The sequence below is a fragment of the Bufo bufo genome, chromosome 4, assembly GCF_905171765.1.
Source record: "Bufo bufo chromosome 4, aBufBuf1.1, whole genome shotgun sequence".
In the NCBI taxonomy this organism is placed as follows: Eukaryota; Metazoa; Chordata; class Amphibia; order Anura; family Bufonidae; genus Bufo; species Bufo bufo.
The window spans coordinates 128,329,133-128,353,630 of record NC_053392.1 but is presented as its reverse complement, the minus strand read 5'-3'; the positions used below and the strand labels follow the sequence as shown (position 1 = coordinate 128,353,630).

At 47.8% G+C, this 24,498-nt stretch overlaps 1 protein-coding gene across 1 annotated transcript; it reads right to left on the bottom strand.

Annotated features, from left to right (window-relative positions):
* Window positions 1-685: 685 nt before the first annotated feature.
* Window positions 686-21,020, bottom strand: LOC120999982 (adiponectin-like). The gene is made up of 3 exons (XM_040431014.1): window positions 20,971-21,020; window positions 20,603-20,822; window positions 686-1,272 (listed from the first exon to the last, which is right to left on the bottom strand). Exons 2-3 carry the CDS (start codon window positions 20,802-20,804, stop codon window positions 758-760), a joined length of 717 nt encoding a protein of 238 aa, XP_040286948.1. The 5' UTR covers window positions 20,805-20,822; window positions 20,971-21,020; the 3' UTR covers window positions 686-757.
* Window positions 21,021-24,498: the final 3,478 nt, after the last annotated feature.

The following is a 24,498-nucleotide window of genomic DNA, read 5'->3' as shown; positions in this document are numbered from 1 at the left end:
CTGGTGCCCAGCCACGCCTGCCTGTGAAGGAGCCCAGCACCGCCTATGTCCTCCGAATCTCCTCCTTTCAACATTGATAGATTGACGTAATCCCGCGATGCGCGAGCTCGCGCATGCGCAGTTCTTTCCCTGAGGCTGATGCCAGCAAAGGGAAGGAACACTATACCGGCACTGCGCATCGCGAGATTACGACAATCTATCGGTGATGAAAGGAGGAGATTCGGAGGACATAGGTGGTGCTGGGCTCCTTCACAGGCGGGCGTGGCTGGGCACCAGGAAGGTTCTTACAGACCCTTGGGCACCTACAAGACTAGTTTACATATCTCTAAAATCCTTTTTTAAAGAAAAAAAAACCACACAGCCCTATAGGACAGGTATATTGCGGACATGCTAGCGGCGATCTAGCCGTGCATGTCCGCATCTCTATAGTCCAAAACTTGGTGACAGAATCCCTTTAAGTGGTTTAGTAGAAAAACAAAAACATTCCATTAGCAAAAGAGCAAGCAGTTATTTCAGGTGAATTTTCTTTTCTTTTTTTTTTTTTTACAGCTTTTTTGGATTGATTTTTAAAGTCGCCATTGGGATTAGCAAGATGAACATCCAATACTGGAATGTGGGTGAGCTCCTGCACAGAACCATGCCTAGCACCGGAATAAATATTGTACTTTTTTTTTATAGGACACACTTTTACATATGACATAACCTTTATTGTCTCTTGAACAAATAGTAGGGCATTTTTTGTTTGATATGAAAAGAGTTACATGGTTTCATAGCCTGGATACAACAGGATTCCAGAGAATGACGAGTCATTGAGATTATCGCCATAGATTCCTCCAAAATCCTCCCCGTATATCTGAAGCCAGACTTCATCTCCAACATCTAAGGCTAGAAGGATGGAGCCAGAGGCCTGGTCCACGTTATTTGTCTGAAACTGGTCAAAGGTAAACATCATGGGTTTGTTATTCTTGTATAATCCAATCTTGACATCCTTCATGTAGACGGTGAGGTGGTAGGTGAATAAATAAAGACCCTTAATATGGCTTGTAAACTTTCCTGTGGTGTCATCATAGTGGCGCTGCTCATTGTAAAAGACTTTAGTGAAGCGTATAGGCACATTGGGGGTGGTAACTCTGGTTGCCAGACCCATACTAAAGGCTGAACGATGTAGAAAAGGACTCTCTCCTGTTTGGCCTTGGAGACCTGGAAAGCCACGTGGACCCTCAGGTCCTGAAGGTCCTTGTTCACCAACATCTCCCATCTGCCCTTTAGCACCTGCGAATATTGATAGAATTCACATGAAAAATGTACAAAATGCTATATACCAAACATTTCAAAACAAATTTCTAACTTATTTTATGAATTATTTTTCCAACATAAAAATGGCCTGTAAATTGCCATCTTTCCTTTCAGTTGCAGCATCATTTTTTGCAGAACAGGAGGCTATATTGGTTGTCATTTTTAGCATCCTTACAGAAATGAATTGGCGTTTTTTTTTTCTGACCATCTGTATTTTTTGTGGTGTTTTTTTCTGGTGTCTTTTGCACACAGTGTATTACCACTAGCATTTTCTTCATGGTGTTTTTCCCCTTAAAGAGGGAGTGGTTTTAATGATTATGTTTATTTATTTAGACAATAGGATGTTGAACAATTTTCTGATATGCATCTGTTTAAAATTTTGCTCACAGACCTTATAGCCATGTAGTAGCCTCTCCCTAAAGAAAAAAATGGTACAGCCCATTTTAGGCTACTTTCACACTTGCGTTTTGGGCGGATCCGTTATGGATCTGCAAAAACTGATCTGTTACAATAATACAACCGCATGCATCCGTCATGACCGGATCCATTTGTATTATCTTTAACATAGCCATGAACTCCATTGAAAGACAATGGGAGACGGATCAGTTTTCTATTGTGCCAGATTGGCTCAGTTTCGTCAAGCGGACAGCAAAACGCTGCAGGCAGTGTTTTGGTGTCCGCCTCCAGAGGAGAATGGAGACTGATCGGAGACAAACTGATGCATTCTGAGCGGATCCTTTTCTATTCAGAATGCATTAGGGCAAAAATTATTAGTTTTGGACCGCTTGTGAGAGCCCTGAACGGATCTCACAAACGGAAAGCCAAAACGCGAGTGTGAAAGTAGCCTTAGGCCTGTAAAATACATCCATAGGAGAGGTGGATAAGACTAAAAAAGTCAGCAATCATGTGTCACCCTCACAAGTATCATGCGACTTGTCTTTCAGTTAACTGCCAAGGTCTCTTACAAGTGAATAGTAGTGTACTGAGGATCAGAAGATATACAGTATTACTACTTACAGCAGTTCTGGAAAACCCCTTTAAGCTCCAGCATGCAGAGATTTGAAAAGAAGGGGAAAAAAAAGACACAAATAGCCTTTCAAAAACCAAAAAAGCATAATCCATCAATAAAAATAGGAAGTTAGGCTACTTTCACACTTGCGTTCGGGGTTCCGCTTGTGAGTTCCGTTTGAAGGCTCTCACAAGCGGCCCCCGAATGGATCTGTACAGCCCCAATGCATTCTGAGTGGATGCGGATCCGCTCAGAATGCATCAGTTTGGCTCTGTTTGGCCTCCGTTCCGCTCAGCAGGCGGACACCCGAATGCAGCTTGCAGCGTTCGGGTGTCCGCCTGGCCGTGCGGAGCCAAACTGATCCGTCCAGACTTACAACGCAAGTCAATGGGGACGGATCCATTTCCTTTCACTTACCAGTAGGAGGAGCGCCTGGCCGGTCACAGACATCGCAGGTAAGTATAATGCTTCTAAAATTGCTAAGTAACCATGGCAGCCAGGACTGCAATAGCGTCTTGGCTGCTATGGTAACCGATCGGAGCCCCAGCGATTAAACTGGGACTCCGATCGGAACTCTCCGCTGCCACCAATGATGGAGGGTCGGTCATTTTAATTAGGGGGGGGAGAGGGGAGGCCGCACTGGCCACCAATGAGTTAAATACAGGGGAGGGAGGACACACTGGCCATCAATAAGTTAAATACAGGGGAGGGAGGAAGGGGGGCCACACTGGCCGCCAATGAGTTAAATACAGGGGAGGGGGGCCGCACTGGCCACCAATGAGTTAAATACAGGGGAGGGAGGGGGGCCGCACTGGCCACCAATGAGTTAAATACAGGGGGGGAGGGAGGGAGGGGGGGGTCTGGCCCCTGCTGCCTGGCAACACCTGATCTCTTACAGGGGGCTATGATACGCACAATTAACACCTCAGGTGCGGCACCTGAGGGGTTAATTGTGCGGATCACAGCCCCCTGTAAGAGATTGGGTGCTGCCAGGCAGCAGGGGGCAGTCGTGTACACAGTTCTTTTAGTATATTCTAACTTGAAGCGTCCCCATCACCATGGGAACGCCTCTGTGTTAGTGTGCAGACACCAGACGGATCCGCTCCAAACGCAAGTGTGAAAGCAGCCTTATACCATGAGCTGCTGATGAGAACTTAATTCAAAGGTAACCAATGTAGCAAAACTTCCTGTTCTTGCCAGAAGAATAATTACAAAACTTTGGCTGCTACACTAAACTTTATAGTATATTTTGAATAATATCGTCTGACCATCTGAAGAGCATGACAGCGTTGTTTAACCTATTCTATTAATTACTTTGGGTTCTCTCTTGCTACTGTATGAGCTGTAGCAACCTGCACATTTTGGATTCTGACAGTTAACCCATTCAAAAACTATGAGAGCAAGAGAACGATATTTTTAGGCAGTGCAGGCAGGGTAGCACTGAGGCCATAAGAGGAAACTGTTCCTTTCCCTAACACCACTTAGAATAAAGACAATACAATCTCAGCATTACATAATCACTTGTCACAAGCATACAGTTATTTTTCTAGATCACTATCCTACATGTAAAAAATAAACAAAATGTGACTACCTACCTAGAAGAACAGTGGGTGTTTGTGACACAATACTCTGTGATGCTGCAAAATGTAGTGTGTGGGCAGGGACAAGTGTAAGGCCGATTCATTGGCCTGTATTTGTGGGAGGGGCTTGGCTGACTACTTCAACGGCCGGCGCCCTCCCACAGTTGTACGACGTGCAGAGTTTCGCAGGAAGCGTGCGCTCGTACCTGGTATTCCGAGTCAAGCAGGTTGGGTAAGTGGACGTCCGTTCAGCGGTCGGCCCTTTGGTAAGCAGGGGCCCTCATGCTCCGGACCACTTCACGGCACAAGTCTGTACAGCGGGGGGAGGGACCTCGACGGAGGAAGGTTCCCTCCTACCCGTCCACGGCAGCGGTGCACTCTCTATCTCCGGCGGAGGGGGCGGAGCCCGACGAAAACATCGCTCCCCTCCTCCGCCTCTCAGGTTACTTGCACGGCGGTTGCTTACCGGTGGGGGGCGGGGCCCACGATCACGAGAGGCTCCACCCCCCCCGCCCGCCCCTCCGCCTCCGATGTCCAGCCAGTACTGCACGGCTCCCTCACGTGGTGGGCGGGCTCAAACAGCGGTGGGTCGGCCCCCCAAGCAGAGGGGAGGCACCCCTGCACCGAGCGCCCTGCCGGGGAGCGCGGCAGCACCACGTGGCTCCTCCTTGTCCCACAAAGGGGTGGGGCCGAGCCACATAAAGCCTCCCCCCTATCCCAATTCAATGCCAGGGGGCTGCGCCGTTTCCCCACGCGGTGGGTGTGCCCAGCTGGCGGTGGGTCGGCCCCTCAAGCAAAGGGGGGCACCCACGCACTGGGCGCACTACCAGGGAGCGGTCAGGCCCCCCATGCGGCACGTCCTCTAATTGGTGAGGGGTGGAGGCTGTGTCACATAAGGCCTCCCCCCTATCCCAATTCTATGCCAGGGGGCTGCGCCGTTTCCCCACGCGGTGGGTGTGCCCAGCCGGCGGTGGGTCGGCCCCTCAAACAAAGGGGGGCACCCACGCACTGGGCGCACTACCAGGGAGCGGTCAGGCCCCCCACGCGGCAATTTCCATTTATCGGCGAGGTAAGACCCTCATTGTTTGGGGGCCCCCCTGTGCCGGTTTCATGCCAGAGCTGCGCTGCTCCCCACGCGGTAGGAGTGCTCAGCCGGCGGGCGGGCCGGCCCTTGGGCGGAGGGGGCTCCCCCCGCACTGGGCACCCTATCAGGGACCAGCGTTAGCTCTCCACGTGGCGCCCAAACCGTGTTGGTGTGGGGCGCGAGCCGTTGCCTTAAAAACCCCCCCCACCCTTGTCCACGGTGCCAGGGAGCTCCGCGCTCCCCACGCGGTTGGCGTAGAGAGCGGTGGGGATGCAATGGCCCCGCTCCCCGCCTACACTAAAAGTCTGGCACGGGCCGCCGTGCCGCTTAGATAGGTAGGGGTCCATCACAAACGCCAGGTACAGCCGGGGGGTGGGACAACGTCAGTCAACAGCTACTCCCATCCATCGGTTAACCCTTAGCTCACAGCTCACGTTCTATCAGTTTAAATTTACGCATTGACTGTCTTTTTTTTTTTTTTTTTTGTGTGTGTTGTTTTGTGGTTGTTTTCCCAGGTCCGAAAGAGTTTAAAAACAGAGAGAAATTGGTCTGGATCTCATTGATTTTGGCTTGTCGACAAGGTAGTGGGGGTACACGTTCAGGGACGGGAAGGTGCTGCCCGTCAGCAGGGTTGTGTCTCATGCACTATTTTACGTCCAGGTTGTTCTATTTTCATAAAACTTCCGCGGGGGTCAGAGTGTAGAGTTCTGAGTTGGTAAGTACATCATGTCTCCTTGCGTGCACTTCTGGGTGGCGGTCCCTGGCCACTCCTTCACGGCCCTTCTGGTGTTAGTGTGCATTACTACACAGGGACAGTGCACCCTTTTCTTACGTTACTAAACAGTTTCACGGATACTGGTGGTCGTCCAGTTTAGCCGGTCACTTTACGTTACTGTTTTCACAGCTGTGATGTCACACGCGTCAGACATCGCCGAGGCGTCAGTGGACGAGAACGTAGCAGGAACGTCCGAGGGGGGCAGTATACCGTCCCTGCGTGCATGAACCATCCCCAGGCTTATGGCGGAGCTGACAAGGCTCTGCCAGAAAGGCGGAACTATATCGGCTATGGAAAGACTCCTTGGTGCCCAGTAGTAATGATCCCCCCGCGACCACAATGCAAACGTCGCTTGCTCAGATTCACGTTATGTTGAACAGTCTGACATCTGCTGTCACTTCCATGCAGGCGAGATTGGAGTCAATCGAGGCTCACAGCTCTGTCTTCCCAGTTTCCTCCCCCGAGGTTCCGGTCGCTACCACCTCTGCTATAGCGGATATTCGTACTGTCCAGGCCATCCCTAACGTGACTCCATCCCATTTTGTCCCGATCAGCATCAGGAAAGACATCCTAGAGGGTAGGGATGTCAATCTTGCTTCACTACTGATAGCCTCCAGGGACCTGTCTGACAACAAGGTCATAGCTTGCGGGGAAGTCTCGGTGGTGCTAAGAAGCCGCGACCACAGGCTCAACCGCAAGCTAACCATCCCGGAGTTCGTCATGGCATTTAGCCTTTTCAGGGATGTCATATGTACTGCCAGGCCGGACAGGAGGGAGGAACTTGACCTGTACCTCTTTCGGGTCACAGAATTGGGTCATAGGTATGGAGGGAACGCGTTCTACGATTATCACTGTTCATTTTCAGCCAAAGCGGCAGCTGCTCTCTCTCAATTCCAACATGTCACAGACTGGTCCAGCCTAGATACTGAGTTATTCTGCAGACACTTTGCAGGCCTGAGAGCTCCCTCCTGTTCCGCCTGTCAGTCTATCTTCCACTCTGTAGAGTGGTGCCATAAGTCAGCTGTCAGCACTGCATCATACCCCTCCAGCTCGTCAGCCGGGCCACTCGACGTTTTCAGATCCCCCAGTTCGGTGGATAAGCTAGTGTAGTGTACGGGGACTGTAATACCCGTCACTACCAAAGGTGTCACTTGGTGTGCTGTCGTCCCCCCTTACTTATGGGGAAGTTGGTATATGTCAGTTTTATAAAATGTCATGTAATGTAATGCATGTATTTCCCTGTTACTATGAAACTTGCAAGTACAGGCCTGCTAGGGGTGTCATTCCAGCTTCTAGTCACTAGAGGGAGCTAGAGAGCCCTAGTTTATATAAGGCCCAGACAGGGAAGCAAAAGGCAGTCTAGACCACAGTTCAGAAGTTTCTAGAGTCTGAGGAAGTTGAGAGGGCCAGAGGCAAAGCGCAGAAAAGCAAGAGGTACTCAAAATAACAGAGGAGGTACTTTATAAAGAGAAAACCAAGGATATACGCCAGAATTAAGGTAATGGGCCTTGGAGAAGATTTTCTATCTCCCAGGATCAGTCAGAAATAGAGTGCAAGCTCCTGTACTGCAAGTCCTGTGTTTCACACTCTGAATTCACCTTGCTCAAATCTGTATTGCCTGCATCGACCGTATTGAGAAATCAACTGTATGCAAAGGAACTGCGCTTCCGTAAATGTCTCTATATGAAAACTACTAAAGTTGGAGTTCTGTTTTAACATCACGTGGTTCCTCATTTATTCCTGCTATCAGCAAACGGCGTGCCACCGTTTAATTGGCACTGGCGTCACGAACTTTCTATCATCACCTGCCCTTGCAGAGAGTCAGCCGTACCAGGTTAGTGTCTATTGCACTACATCACCCAGAAACACCTATTACACACAACTTGAGTACGCTGCACCTCTCTTTTGGCGTCACGAACAGGATACGCACGCTTTCTAGTGCAAGAAGCGTGAACTTTGTGCCTTATACAGTTGCCCTGTGACCAAAGTGACAATTTGCCTGTTTTATTCAAGTGGACTTTGTGGACTGAAAATCATACCCAAAGTGTCCCTAAAATCTCCAAAAAGCGCTGTGCAGTGTTGCGCTACCCAGAGGAAAAAAATAGCCACATTGGAGTGTGGTTTTGTGGGCTTTTTACAATCCTGCTTGCTGTCAGTGAATGGACAGCGTTTTGCTAAAGATGGCCACCGGCTGCCTGGAGTGAAGTTTCCCGCGCCGCTGAGGACCTTCGTGGGCGGATCCCTGCAAAGACACAGAGAGTCCCGCCCCTCTTCATCATCGCACCGCCGCGGCCCTGCTTCTTCTACGTCATCGGGTGCTCAGGACGTCCGGGATCTCGCGAGACTTGGCCTGCGCAAGCCCGACGATACCGGTAAGCACTTGTAACCGGAGGGAAGGGGAGTGTTCCGGCCCCTTTAGTCGCCAGCGGCCACCTCTCAATAAACTACCATGTCAGAGCCAGGAGTACCTGAGCAGCCGGCCCCGGGAGAGTTTGCGGCTCCTAATCATCCTACAGCCCCCAGCATGATGCCCTTTACCATGCCTTATTATTTCGGGGCCCCATGGTTCCCTCGCTACAGGGGGGAGACCCATACTTTAAGGGACTTTAAAGAAAAGTTGCTGGCACTATTCCGATTGTACCCTATAAATGCCGACCAGCAAATGGAAATCCTGCTGGCACAACTGGAGGGAGCTGCCCGCAGAGAAGTGTTATCCTGGCCTGCTACTGAGCGGAGTACTCTAGAACAGATATTCACCCGCCTCAGAGCCACTTTTGAAACTAGGACTGCCTCAGAGATAAAGATGCACTTCTTTGGCAAGAAACAGAAGTCCGGTGAGTCCCTCCGTGACTATGCCCTATCACTTCAGGAGGCTTTAGGGGCTGTAATTCAGATAGATCCCAAAGAGGCTGATAACCGGGACCAGACCCTAAGGGAACAATTTATAACCGGGGTGTCTAGTGAGCAAACAAGGACCCAATTAAAGATGCTGTCCGCCCAGCACCCTAACAGTACCTTTCTGGACTTTAAAGAACTGGCTATAAAAATTCTGGGGTCAGCAGTATCTACGGAGTTAAGCACCCCACCTGAGTCATCAGCCTGCAAGCCAAAACCGCTTATCACTAACCAAACTCAGGCCGGTCAAGCTGTTCAAGCTTCAGCTACCGATACTATCGCAATGCTGACAGAGCAAGTAAATCACCTCACTAAAAGCCTAGAGAGAGTGTGCAGAAAAATAGAGGAATGGGAAAAACCCATAATGACAGAAGAAGAATTCCTGTCACCTCCTAGGCCGTTCCCACCTCCTTACCAAGAGACTCACCCCAGGGATTCTGGGAGGCGTAATAGAGATCGTAAGCGGCCCGTGTGTACATACTGCAAAAAGCTGGGACACACAGAATCCACGTGCTGGCAGTTAAACGGGCAACCCCTGAGGCTGAGGACCACCCCTCGGGAGGTAGAACACTAGGTCCAGAGGATCCAAATTGGATGCCACGGTATGTAGGATCCCATCCTAAAATCAATATAGAGATCAACGGGGTCCCCTTTGAAGCCCTATTAGATACTGGGTCTCAAGTCACTACTATTCAGCTGCCTGCATTTGAAAAGTTCTGGGACACCAACCAGTTGACCCAGCCGCCTGAATCCTGGGTGGAGATTATCGCCAGCAATGGCAAACCAGTAAAGATTCACGGATACTGGGAACCCACCCTGCAGGTGGGAGAAGTAACCTTACCACAACAGGGGGTGATAGTAGTGCAGGCCGGCGACAGAGGAGGACATCCTGTCATTCTAGGCACCAATGTCTTCAAAAACTGTTATTCGGAAATACTGGCCGTATTACACCAGACTTTACCCGCTGCTTCCTCTGCAACCAAGAGGGTGATTCAGAAGACTATTACTGTGTTAAGTGCCCAGCAGAGGTTTGCTAATGGGAAAGGAGAAATTTGTACTGCCAAGATTCGTGATATTAAGCCTGTGACTTTGCCTCCTAATTCTCAAACTCTCTTATGGTGTCGTGCTGTCCTGGGAGTCCAAGGCCGAGATTATCCAGCCACGGTGGAACCAATCCAGATGGAGAACTACCCTTATGTGAGAGCTGCCAAGTGCCTGGTGAACGTCTCCCAAGGTAAAGTACCTGTCCGTCTGATTAACCTGAGTGATCATCCTGTTGCGCTTACTAAGCATTACCCTGTTGCTCAGCTGTCCCAGGTGTCCTTCCAAGACATCATTCGTCTTCCAGTGACAGAAAAGCTGCCAGCTGCAGTCAGCGGACGTTCGCCGGTGACCCAGCCACAAGTGCCCTGGTGGGAAGAGCTCCATGTAGGGGACGAGACTACCCCCCAACATCAACAAGAAGGGATTCTTCAGCTTGTCAAGGAGCACCACCAGGCCTTCAGTAAGCATGCCACTGATTATGGAGAGGTGAGTGCCATACAACACACCATACCTACTGGCTCTCATCCTCTTATCAAGGAGAGATACAGACCTTTACCGCCTACTTCATATCAGACTGTAAAGGAAATGATCCAAGAGATGAAAGACTCTAATGTAATCCGGGATAGCCGTAGTCCGTGGGCTGCACCCCTGGTCCTTGTAAAGAAGAAGGACGGTGGTATCCGTTTCTGTGTGGATTATAGGAAAATTAATCAAATAACCCACAAAGATGCATACCCACTGCCCCGCATTGAGGAGTCACTAACTGCTCTGGGCTCCTCTGCCTATTTCTTCACAATGGACTTGACCAGTGGCTACTGGCAAGTACCCATGGCTCCTGCAGATAGGGAAAAGACTGCTTTCACTACTCCCATGGGCCTGTTCGAATTCAATTGTATGCCGTTCGGGCTATGTAATGCCCCAGGAACTTTCCAGAGACTAATGGAGCGGTGTTTGGGTCACAAAAACTTCGAAACAGTGCTGCTGTATCTAGATGATGTCATTGTGTACTCAAAAACATATGAAGACCATCTGAAACATTTGGCAGAAGTATTTGAAATCCTTATCAAATATGGCTTGAAAGTAAAGCCATCCAAGTGTCACCTGCTCAAACCTGCAGTAAGATACCTGGGGCATGTGGTAAGCGGAGAGGGAGTGCAACCTGACCCTGATAAATTAGCAGCTGTCCGTAATTGGCCGGTTCCTACTACCGTCAAAGAGGTGAGGAGTTTCCTTGGTTTTGCCGGCTACTATAGACGTTTTATCCCCCATTTTGCTCAAATAGCTGATCCTATCCAGGAACTCTTGAGGGGGCAACCCAAAAAGAGTCCTAGAACTCCTGTGCCCATTGAGTGGAATGAGGAAAGAGAGATAGCGTTCCAATTGCTAAAAAAGAAACTGACCGAGCCTCCTGTGTTAGGTTATCCAGATTATAGCAAGCCTTTCCATCTGTATACCGATGCTAGCAAGCGAGGCCTGGGAGCTGTGTTAGCCCAAATCCAAGAGGGAAAAGAGAGAGTGATAGCATATGCAAGCCGCTCCCTGAAAGGAGCTGAGAAAAATGACCAGAATTATAGTTCCTTCAAACTAGAGTTCCTGGCATTAGTGTGGGCGGTGACAGAAAAATTCAAGGATTATCTAGCCGCCATCCCGTTCATTGCATTCACTGACAATAACCCTCTGGCACATCTAAATACAGCTAAATTGGGGGCCTTGGAGCAGAGATGGGCCTCTCGCCTTGCCAACTATAATTTCTCTGTAAAGTATCGTGCTGGACGTACTAATGATAATGCTGATGCTTTATCCAGGCTTCCCACAGAGACAGCTCCTGATGATGTGCGAGATGCTTGGGAAGATGTAGAGATGCCGGCTGTCTATAACAAATTTGCTCAACAGGATCAGGCTCGAGCTATCAATAACAGAGCTGCAGTTCCTTCACCCTCCAGTAGGCCTGATCCTAAAGAAGAAAGGTGGGTGAAACTACAGTCTGAAAGTAGAGTGCTGGGTGAGTTGTTGGACTTCATTACTAGTGGCAGAGCCCCTGAGAGGATTCGGCGTAAGAGTGCAGATCCTGAGCTCATCAAACTGTGGAGACAGCGCCATCAACTCTTCATACAAAAGGGCCTATTGCTACGGAGAAGCCTAGACCCAGTGTCCAACGAAAGAGTACACCAGATTCTCATACCCCGACGAGATGCAGGTATGGTGTTGGAGATGTACCACAATCAATCCGGTCACTTTGGGGTCCAAAAGACTGAGGCTACTATCCGCCAGCGGTTTTACTGGGTGGGCATGAGAGAAGACATTGAGAAATGGTGTCGGGAGTGTGTAGCCTGTGCCTTAAAACGGAGTGAGCACCATGATCAGAGGGCACCACTGAGACCCATTGTAAGTACCCGTCCTCTTGAACTTGTCGCCATCGACCATGTAAAACTGGAGCCTAGTCGCTCAGGGTATGCTTATGCCATGACTATTATTGACCATTTCACAAAGTTTGTTGTAGCAGTGCCTGTGAGAGACCAGACAGCCAAGACTACAGCCGAAATGTTCTGGAAGCACTTCCTCCTGCCCTATGGATGTCCAGAAAAGATCCTCACCGACCAAGGACCTGCTTTTGAGTCCCATCTGTTCCATGAACTGTGCCGCTTACACAACTGTAAGAAGATCCGGACAACGGCCTACCATCCTCAAGGTAACGGATTATGTGAAAAAATGAATCAGACCTTGATAGAGATGCTGAGGGCCGTGCCTCCTGAAAACAGAGGAGATTGGCCCAGTCTGTTGCCACAGCTCATGTTCACATACAATCATACCATACATTGTTCCACCGGGTATACCCCTTTTTACTTGATGTTTGGGCGCCAAGGGACATTGCCTGCTGATCATTCATTGGACCTACACGTACCTGATTGCATTAACCCATTACCTAACACCGACTGGGTTGCTGAGCACCAAAGGCGATTGGATGCAGCCAAAGCCATTGTTCAGGAACGTATGGACTTTGCTAGAGACCGACAGCAGAGAGACTATGATCAGGCAGCCCATGCCGAACCCTTGACCATAGGGGCCGTGGTATGGTTAAAGAATAACCGCCGTACCAGTAAATTGGACAGTAAATGGGAGCGAAGTCCTTATGTTGTCACTGCAATCCCAAATGTTGGAACTCACACTTATGAGATCACCCGGGAAGACAAGGGATCCCAAATTGTACACCGAAACCGGTTGAAGCTCTGCCTGACACCAGAACCTAGTGCTGAGAGTTCTGGATCTGAATATCCTGTGTCAGAGTCAGCAATACAGCCCGAGGATCCTATGCAGGCTGTTAATAATCTGAGGTATGACGCTGATCCCATGCATTGGATTCTGACACCTTGGTTGAACTTGCTGGTGCCTGCTCTGGCACCTACTGTAGCTTCACCTCCAGAGGAGCAGGTTCAAGATGCCCCGGATCCAGTTCCCCCTCTAGTGGATGTTGTTCCTGTTGTTCCGGACCAAGGTCTCACTGATGGAGACCCTCCTGTTGCTCCTCTCTCTTCTACCTCGTTGCTAAGGGAAGAGGAGACCCCTGTGTTGAGAAGGTCTACCCGGATGACCAGGGGACGCCCGCCAGTCCGTTTAGGAGACTTTGATTATTCTGGTGGTGTCTCCTCCCAAACAGTTGCCACGGGCAATACCTTACTTGACATTTGTGCGCAAGAATGGACTCCTCCACGTGAGCCCTTGCCTGTGATACACCCACAGGAAACTCCTGGGTAGTTCCGTTGTTATACTGTTTTATCCATTTTACTGTTCTATTATGGACTTCTTCATTGTCATGGACTATCCTGGTTATAATGTTACGCTGTGCCAGGTCAGCGACCCCGTTCCATTCACTATCCTGAGAGAAGAGAACGACGCCCCTTGTCACTATCCTTCACCTTTGCCAAATGGACCTGATATGAATGTAAATGCAGATGAATTACATGTATGTATGCCTGCATGTCTCTATTTTTATGTTTCAGGTAGAGATTCCAGTTGGACGAGCCCTGATGGAGTACGAGGTCGTACTCAGCTTAAAGCAGTGGGGTATGTAGTGTACGGGGACTGTAATACCCGTCACTACCAAAGGTGTCACTTGGTGTGCTGTCGTCCCCCCTTACTTATGGGGAAGTTGGTATATGTCAGTTTTATAAAATGTCATGTAATGTAATGCATGTATTTCCCTGTTACTATGAAACTTGCAAGTACAGGCCTGCTAGGGGTGTCATTCCAGCTTCTAGTCACTAGAGGGAGCTAGAGAGCCCTAGTTTATATAAGGCCCAGACAGGGAAGCAAAAGGCAGTCTAGACCACAGTTCAGAAGTTTCTAGAGTCTGAGGAAGTTGAGAGGGCCAGAGGCAAAGCGCAGAAAAGCAAGAGGTACTCAAAATAACAGAGGAGGTACTTTATAAAGAGAAAACCAAGGATATACGCCAGAATTAAGGTAATGGGCCTTGGAGAAGATTTTCTATGTCCCAGGATCAGTCAGAAATAGAGTGCAAGCTCCTGTACTGCAAGTCCTGTGTTTCACACTCTGAATTCACCTTGCTCAAATCTGTATTGCCTGCATCGACCGTATTGAGAAATCAACTGTATGCAAAGGAACTGCGCTTCCGTAAATGTCTCTATATGAAAACTACTAAAGTTGGAGTTCTGTTTTAACATCACGTGGTTCCTCATTTATTCCTGCTATCAGCAAACGGCGTGCCACCGTTTAATTGGCACTGGCGTCACGAACTTTCTATCATCACCTGCCCTTGCAGAGAGTCAGCCGTACCAGGTTAGTGTCTATTGCACTACATCACCCAGAAACACCTATTACACACAACTTGAGTACGCTGCACTAGGCCGACCCATTGTTCAGCTAGGAAGCGCCCAGATATGTAACAATTACAATTACGCTTCTTGTAATTTCGGGCAATGCCATCTGTTACATATCTGCACCAACTGTTTCAGGGCTCATCCCCGAGTAGCATGCTCATTAAAATCGATGAAGAATTACATGAGTGTGGTCAATACTAGTTGTTTACAGGAGTACTTGCGAGGTCACCACAATCCAGGGTTTGCACAGTTCCTGGTGTCAGGGTTCCACGAGGGCTTCCACACGGGGTTAATCACGACTCCAGAGTCCACATACGAGTGCAGGAACCTTCAGTCAGCCGAAAGGAATCCCGGCTCTGTAGACATACTGATAGAGTCCGAGTTAAACAAAGGGTTCTTAATCGGTCCTTTCGGAGCGCCCCCTTTTCAACGGTGGAGAGTTAGTCCCGCGGGGGTGGTCACAGGCAAGTTCAGCATGAAAGAGAGACTCATTATTGACTTGTCTGCCCCACATGGCTCCCAGGTCCCCAGCCTCAACTCCCTCATTCCTTCAGAAGAAGTTGGCATGAGATATTCTTCAATCGACCAGGCTATCACTATCGTCATGAAAACGGGTCCCGGGTCCATGTTATCCAAAGCCGACATATCGGATGCCTTTAAGTTGCTTCCTATCATGCCAGCTCTCTGGCAGTGGCACGGCATCAAGTGGAAAGGCCTGTATTATTTCTCCACCAAACTCACCTTCGGTTCCAAGAGCAGCCCGTGGCTCTTCGATCAGTTGACTCAGGCCCTCCACTGGGTTTTGGTACACAAGATTCACTGTGAATTTGTCATCCACTACTTAGATGACTTCCTACTGATTGAAAGGCCAGGGGCAGTCCCCCTAGGGCTGGGGAAGTTGCTGAGGTGTTTTTCCAGTTAGGTGTCCCGGTCTCCCCCAAGAAAGTAGAGGGCCCGTCCACAGTGATCACCTTTCTGGGCATCGAGTTAGACTCCCAGCACATGTTAGCTAGGTTGCCTGTGGATAAACTAATAAGAATTAGAGAAGTCATCCATAGGTTTGCAGTCACAACCGTGGTCACTAAGACTGATTTACAGTCACTACTGGGCATGTTAAATTTCGCCATGCGCATCATCCCGCAGGGCAGAACGTTCATATCACGCCTGCTGGCGCTCTTGAGCACTGCCCCGGAGCAGGACAGCCCAGTGTGTCTGGACAGTCAGGCCTTAGCGGATCTCCACATGTGGGATCATTTCCTGGGCCAGTGGAATGGGGTGTCCCTATTCGTACCGGAGTTGTCATGTCGGTCTCCTATAGTCTTCTCAGACGCAGCCGCAAGCTCAGGGTTTGCCGCCATTTTTGGCACCCACTGGGTGGCAGACGAATGGCCTGCCGAGGTGGGACAGATTCCAGGGTTCCTCCAAACCTCGGCGCTGTTCGAGCTGTACCCCATTGTGGTAGCCGCCCACATATGGGGCAATCTTTGGGCGAATCAGTCTGTTCTGTTTGTGACTGACAATACAGCTGTGGTGGATATTGTAAACAGTGGGTTATCGAAATCGAGCCACGTCATGCGTTTCCTTAGACGGTTAGTACAACTCTCCCTATGTTACCATTTCCATGTTTATAGTGCGCATGTGCCAGGTGCGCAAAACTTGGCTGCTGATGCCTTGTCGAGGGCTAATTTCTCCCGTTTCTTGCAGGTCATGCCAGAGGCAGATGCAGCAGGCGCTACCGTCCCTCCTCACGAGTCCTTAATGCTAGCGTAACCGACCACCTTGAGACGGCCCACGCTTTGATATGCAATTCCCTCTCGCCTAACACAACCAGAGCATATAACACCGGGTGGAAGGCGTTTTGCAGGTTCCAGGGGGAATGTCCTCAGGGGGAATCCAGTTTTCCGGAGTATATCCTGGCGTTCATTGGCTACTGCCACTCAGTACACAAACTCTCCCACAACACGGTGAGGTCATACCTGGCGGGAGTGCAACATTTCCTCTCCGTTAGTCATCCCGAACGAGCATCAGTGTTCTCCGTGCATGCTGTCAAAGCCGCACTTAAGGGTTTGAGCAAATGTGAACCTCAAGGCCAAGTGCGTAGACAAGCGGTCACTGGACCTCTTTTCTGTAGACTATCCGACGTCCTGGACAGTAATCCTTTCGGGGTTTTGCCCAGCTTGGTACTCAAATCTGCCATCTATTTAGCCTTTTACGGCTTCCTAAGACCTGGGGAGTTCACTTGTTCTCCTGGCAGCAGCAGGTTCCTCACGGTCGGCCAGCTGGTCCAAAACACCGAAGGGTATGTACTACTGTTAAAGACGTCCAAGACCTCACAGGTGGGCCCCCCAGTCCCGGTGTCCTTTTTTCCCACATCTCACCAATGGTGCCCCGTCACGGTGCTCCATTAGCTACGGTCAGCCTTGTCAGGGTCCGGGCCAGACAGTCCACTGTTGCCCTTCGGGGTGGTTCCACTCACCACCCACCAGTTCATATCCCATGTACGGTCCCTTGTGGCCAGCTTGGGCGGCGACCCTGCCACAATTTCAGGACATTCGTTCCGCATAGGTGCCGCGTCCGCGGCATCAAAAAATCAAGTGCCTGCGCATGTCATTCAGAAATTAGGGCGTTGGCACTCGTCGTGTTTCAGCCGTTACATACCTCACCCCGAAACTAAAATGTCAGCAGCCTTTCAGAATTTGGTTTTGTAATGACATTGTAAAAAAAAATTACTTCTGCCAATCAGTATGTCTTTTTGCCCTCTTTCAGGCGTCCCTCCACGACGCGGTTGCGGCACAACTCTAACCGCTTAGGGGTAGGGTATCCCAGGTAGGGTTAGGTACGTACTTGGTTGCCACGACCACAAGTGTAAGGCCGATTCATTGGCCTGTATTTGTGGGAGGGGCTTGGCTGCCTACTTCAACGGCCGGCGCTCTCCCACAGTTGTACAACGTGCAGAGTTCTCTCTCCCACCCACCCTTTTCACCTGTTACTCTCAAAGGGGATGCCCTCTTTCAGGCGTCCCTCCACGACGCGGTTGCGGCACAACTCTAACCGCTTAGGGGTAGGGTATCCCAGGTAGGGTTAGGTACGTACTTGGTTGCCACGACCACAAGTGAAAGATGTCAGCCTCTGTTCTCCTGCCACATCGTAAAGATCCTGCTGATGTCTACTTTTAAAGGGGTTTCCCGCAACTTAAATATTGATGACCTATCCTCAGGATAGGTCATCAATATCTGATCGGTGGGGGTCCTACCAATGGTCCACCCTCACTGATCAGATGTTACAAGGGGCTGACGTGCTCGGACTAATGCTACATTTTTCACATGGCCTTAGGACAGCTCAGTCTTATTCAAGTGAGGTCCTTGACAACCCCTTTTATATTAGGCATGAGCTCTGTAAAATTGATGCAATTTCAGACTAAGGGTAAATGCACACGTTCATGATTTATGTGTGGACAATCCGCACTGAAATCCACAGGTGTTCGCAGGGAAATCTGTGCGGGAAATCAGCATCAATTGGAGCAGATTTACGTACGGACTTGCATCCGGATTTTCCGCCTGCAGATTTGCCTCTCCCCATTGAAGTGAATAGAGAAAATCCGGTCAGGAAAAGTAAAATAAATTCACATGCTGAAAATTTTAAAATCCGCACCGTAGGTCAAAATCTGCACAGAAAAAATCTGCATTGTGAATTTCAAATTCTCATAGAATACAATATACATACAAATCCGCGCTGAAAATCCACACGCAATCCTGATCCTGTGCATTTAGACTAAGGACCCTTGCACCCAGCCTGACCTCCCAGCACTGACGGGATTCACATAGCATTATATTGATTTATGATGCTATGTAACCCTTACAGCTCTGTATGTATTGGATAACACTGGCAGCATTATGACGTCAGCGAAGGTCAGCGAAGGTCCTTTTGCAGGTCCTTCAAGAAGAACAAAGAAGAGGATCCTGGCTGCGCGATCAAGTGGATGAGATGAGTAATGTTTTTATTATTTTTTAACCCTCAATTGACATTTGACTTTGCATTCTGTATTAAAGAATGCGATTATTTTCCCTTATAACCATGTTATAATGGAAAATAATAAAATCTATAGAACGCCAAACCCAAACCTGAACTTCAGTGAAGAAGTCCGGGTTTGGGTCTGGGTACCACATTCAGTTTTTTCTCACGAGCATGCAAAATGCATTGCACTCACATGGAAAAAACTGAACAACGAAACGCAATCGCTGTCAAAACTGACTGAAATTGCGTGCCTACTCGCACGATTTTCCCTGAATGCACCCGCATCCGGCCCTCACCCGCGACGCCGTGTGAAAGAGACCTTACTGTTTTTCTGTAGCCCCTTAATGTCTCACTTGCTTCTGTGTTTGCAGGTAATATTACAAAGCCTTGAGTCGAGGGCTCGGTGGAGAGCAGACACCATACTAGTAATGCAGAACGGTGATGGAAGAAAACAATAACATATCAGACTCCATTATATACTGTATAAAAGAGCCATACAAACAGACCCCAAATTCTGCCACTGGGCACCCACAAACCAGCAGTAAAATGCATTGGGAGGACTCCTGTGCTCACTCACATAATGGAGAGGACTCAAAGAGGAGTCCTCTCCATGCATTTCATTGCTGGTACGAGGGAGCAAAGTGTCAGAAGGCAAGTGAGTATGAAGATTTTTTACAGGTGATTTCATCAGTCTCCTATGTCAGTATAATAAAGTGTGTGCATTTCATCCACTGTTGCGTTATTTCACCATGTAGGCAGTGGTCCTGTTTTTCCTTCCAGGAGAAGTATAGTTATAACTGGCCAATCGTGGGTGTTTTTAAAGCAAGCAGGCAACGGGTGAACGAGTGAGAAATAATGATATAACCGAACTGTGGATTGTGAGTTCCTGCAAGTGAGACCTATCCTATCCTTACTTTATTTCATTTGGACTGTTTCATTAGCAGCGTGCACCAGTCTGGTATTCATTTTGTGTTGGAGTTTTGACCTGACTCTTCTTGTACAGCAGCTCTTCATGTGAACTGCTTCCGAAGCTGTTTCTTCAATTCTCTGGCCTCTTCAAGCAGCTGATTGGTAGTGTGCCAGGAGTCAGACACCCACTGATCAGATACTGATGACCTATCCCGGGCATTGGTCATCAGTATAAAACACTCAGATAACCATTTCAAAGTTTATTCATTTCTATAATCAAACACTGTAAATATTGCCATGACCAGATCCTCCAATGGCCCAGGCACTGAGATAACAAATCCCAAAGAATCAGCAGAATACAACTCTATTTGATAGTGCTTTTGACCCAATGACTTGCCACCAGGCAAGTTCCTAGACCAGTGGTGCCAGAGGCGGCACTCAGAGCCCTCTCTGTGGGCACCCTCCCCCTGGAAAAAGACTATGGTGTTCCGATATGCCTTAGACTTTTCCTGCATTCATCAGGGCGCACTATGAACGACACAGGCAGCACACTGAATGTAAGCAGGCTATTATAGCTAAATGATAAAGTACATGGAAGATATACTATACTGGACTGTAGTATTCAGGTTACATTACTGTGTTGGCACTTTGTGATAAATAAGTGGGTTTTGGGTTGCAGTTTGGGCACTCGGTCTCACCATCACTGTCCTAGACCTTACTGATGATACAGTAAGTCCTCTGTGTACAATGATAACAACAAAATGTATCATTTCACAGGAGTAAAGAAAGCCCAACACGATCAGGTGTTGTGACAGCAGATGTCAATGATTGAACACATGGGCCAATCATCATCCCGACTGGTAAACGGTAGACATTACCAGAATGCATGTGCTACCACATAAATTGTATTCATGTGCTGTTTGTAAATGATGTTCATGTAAATGTTACATGATCTATTCCAGGTGCAATATGTTCTGACTGTGAACATATGGATTTTCTACAGCCAATGGAAATTGCTGTGGAATACAATAGCTATACCCAGTGAACATGGTCAATCAGTTTAGTTTATTTAAGAATGTTGAAGCTTTGGTGCATTCTACAAAACCTCCCATAAACGTACCCCGAGCAGATAGATCTCTGTTCAAATTGCCAACCACTAACCTAGTTCTCCTCTCTCTCCTTTCTCTCCATTATTCCCATCTTTGCCATCTCTTCCAGGAAGTCCATTATGTCCAGGATACCCCGGTGCTCCCCCCATCCAGTTAGCACACGGATTCCGTTCAGGCCGTGTTGGGTCATCTTCAGCCGAAATGCACAGTGGGACCAGTATAAGCAAAGTGTATACAGAATGTAGCACCAGCATGGTCCTGATTAAGGGTCTCTGGAATCAAAATGATTTCTATTGTAACATGGTATAATGACAGATTGCTCATACATTGTTACAGCTATGCAATAAAATCCTCTTTATATTAAAGTCATGCCAAGAATTTCCATTAAATGCAGATCTAGTGCTAAGGAAAAAGTCTTACCCGGAGGGAAGTTACAGTGGTCTGTGCCTTGTGCAGCTGCCTTATAGTGATGATCCAATCTTACATAACATATGCTACTGTCAATTAAAACTCATTCCAGCAACGGTGCATATGGAGATTACTTAAAGGTCAGTGTGCTTATTGAAAGCACTAGTCATGATACTTACTATGGAGGGACATTTAGAACATATACTGTATAGAGCAAGTCATAAATGACTTGATGAGTTTATATTTCTTATGTCATACATTTATTGTAGGTATTATGCTATAGGTATGTAAGAAAAAGCATTTTTAAATTCACAATTCGTCCTTTGAATCCAGAGGGGGAAAAAAGCAGGCTGGTTTGAGATCTGCATTTATACAATCAGGCAAATATCGCGAGTTTGTGAGCGTTCAAGTGTTTGATTTTTAAGTGTGTGTTTGTATTATGTGTGTGACTTTAGATTACGTGAGGGAGTATCTGTGAGAGCTAAATTATTTGTATGCATTGCTGAGTGGCTGTGCCTGACTTTATTGTACACTGTGACTTGCTTTTGCTGCCAGGTTTATTGCATAGCAGCTGAGAGTATACAGTCGTGGCCAAAAGTTTTGAGAATGACACAAATATTAGTTTTCACAAAGTTTACTGCTAAACTGCTTTTAGATATTTGTTTCAGTTGTTTCTGTGATGTAGTGAAATATAATTACACGCACTTCATACGTTTCAAAGGCTTTTATCGACAATTACATGACATTTATGCAGAGAGTCAGTATTTGCAGTGTTGACCCTTCTTTTTCAGGGCCTCTGCAAGTCGACTGGGCATGCCCTCAATCAACTTCTGGGCCAATTCCTGACTGATAGCAACCCATTCTTTCATAATCACTTCTTGGAGTTTGTCAGAATTAGTGGGTTTTTGTTTGTCCACCCGCCTCTTGAGGATTGAAAACAAGTTCTCAATGGGATTAAGATCTGGGGAGTTTCCAGGACATGGACCCAAAATATCAACGTTTTGGTCCCCGAGCCACTTAGTTATCACTTTTGCCTTATGGCACGGTGCTCAATCGTGCTGGAAAATGCATTGTTCTTCACCAAACTGTTGTTGGATTGTTGGAAGAAGTTGCGGTTGGAGGGTGTTTTGGTACCATTCTTTATTCATGGCTGTGTTTTTGGGCAAAATTGTGAGTGAGCCCACTCCCTTGGATGAGAAGCAACCCCACACATGAATGGTCTCAGGATGCTTTACTGTTGGCATGACACAGGACTGATGGTAGCGCTCACCTTTTCTTCTCCGGACAAGCCTTTTTCCAGATGCCCCAAACAATCGGAAAGGGGCTTCATCGGAGAATATGACTTTGCCCCAGTCCTCAGCAGTCCATTCACCATACTTTCTGCAGAAGATCAATCTGTCCCTGATGTTTTTTTTGGAGAGAAGTGGCTTCTTTGCTGCCCTTCTTGACACCAGGCCATCTTCCAAAAGTCTTCGCCTCACTGTGCATGCACATGCGCTCACACCTGCCTGCTGCCATTCCTGAGCAAGCTCTGCACTGGTGGCACTCCGATCCCGCAGCTGAATCCTCTTTAGGAGACGATCCTGGCGCTTGCTGGACTTTCTTGGACGCCCTGAAGCCTTCTTAACAAGAATTGAACCTCTTTCCTTGAAGTTCTTGATGATCCTATAAATTGTTGATTGAGGTGCAATCTTAGTAGCCACAATATCCTTGCCTGTGAAGCCATTTTTATGCAACGCAATGATGGCTGCACGCGTTTCTTTGCAGGTCACCATGGTTAACAATGGAAGAACAATGATTTCAAGCATCACCCTTCTTTTAACATGTCAAGTCTGCCATTTTAACCCAATCCGCCTGACATAATGATCTCCAGTCTTGTGCTCGTCGACATTCTCACCTGAGTTAACAAGACGATTACTGAAATGATCTCAGCAGGTCCTTTAATGACAGCAATGAAATGCAGTGGAAAGGTTTTTTGGGGATTAAGTAAATTTTCATGGCAAAGAAGGACTATGCAATTCATCTGATCACTCTTCATAACATTCTGGAGTATATGCAAATTGCTATTATAAAAACTTAAAGGGCTTCTGTCACCCCACTAAAGTGCTTTTTTTTTTTTGGGCTAGTTAAATTAGTTATATTGCGATATATGAAAATATAATTGTGTTACTTACATTGATCCAGCAGTTTATTAAAAAAACAAAGTTTTATAATATGCAAATTCGGTCTCTACCAGCAAGTAGTATCGCCGAATCCACACAGGCGCGCGATTTTTGAAAAGCCGACAGGGCTGGCCGAAGGAGGAGATCCCGGCTGGCCCTGTCAATCAACAAGAGGAGGGGGCGGATTTCTGCAGCAGCTACCAGCAAGTAGCCGCCCTACTTGCTGGTAGAGACCGAATTTGCATATGATAAAACTTCGTTTTTTGAATAAACTGCTGGATCAATATAAGTAACACAATTATATTTTCATATATCGCAATATAACTAATTTAACTAGCCCAAAAAAAAAAAATCACTTTAGTGGGGTGACAGAAGCCCTTTAAGCAGCAACTTTTCCAATTTCCAATATTTATGTAATTCTCAAAACTTTTGGCCACGACTGTACTGTGATAAAAAAAATTCTCTTCCTTCTCCAGGTTGTTGCACAGGGGAGTAATTAGGGTGTGGCTATCCAATTAGGAGAAGTTAAAGAGGACCTTTCACTAGAATAAAAAATCTAAACTAAGCATACAGACATGGAGAGCGGCGCCCAGGGATCTCCCTGCACTTATTGTTATCCCTGGGCGCCGCTCCGTTCTCCCGGTATAGGCTCTGGTATCTTCATATGTTCGGCTCCACCCAGTTGAGCCTGCTGGCGTCTCCTTCTCCCAGGCTGTAGCGCTGGCCAATCGCAGCGCTCAGCTCATAGCCTGAGTTTTTTTTCCTCTCAGACTATGAGCTGAGTATTTTCCAAAATACTACCGGTACCACGATCCACACAAGAAAGTAATTACGTTATAGAATGGGAAGATAGTGCAGATAGAGACCGAGGGCAAGGTAATGGGACTGGGGGAGGAATGGATGGAGGGACTAGAACAGTTCAGAAGGAAAGGTGTGGGGTAAAAAATATACATAAACCTCTTAAATGTACTGTATGTATACTAATGCCAGAATCCTGACTGATAAAACTGGGGAACTGGAATTAGTGATGTGTGAGGAGGACTATGGCTGGATGATAGCTGCTGCTGCTTGGGGTAAGTATGGCGGTCCTAATCTGCTCTCCTAAGGTTAGATTAAGGCACAATTTTTGTGTAGGGCTAGAGAACCCCCTTAAAGCCCACAGTCCGAGAAGATATAAGTGAGGGACATGAATTCCATTATAGGTTCCGTTATAACGGAATATATAATGGAATTCTAGAGCGGAATGCAAAAGGAAGCCTTTAAGAGGCATTCTGCTTTGCTTCATCCTAATACATGTCTATAGGGCCAAATAACGGTCGAGTATGCTTCCGTTATACATAACGGAAAAAATAGTCCTGTCGACAAGATAGGTATGTCA

Excerpts from the sequence above, each read along its gene's own strand:
- LOC120999982 (XM_040431014.1), bottom strand. The coding sequence starts at position 20,804 with ATGCTGGTGCTACATTCTGTATACACTTTGCTTATACTGGTCCCACTG. Across the intron at positions 1,273-20,602 it reads AGGAGAGAGAGGAGAACTAG|GTGCTAAAGGGCAGATGGGA; the intron begins GTTAGTGGTTGG and ends CAATATTCGCAG.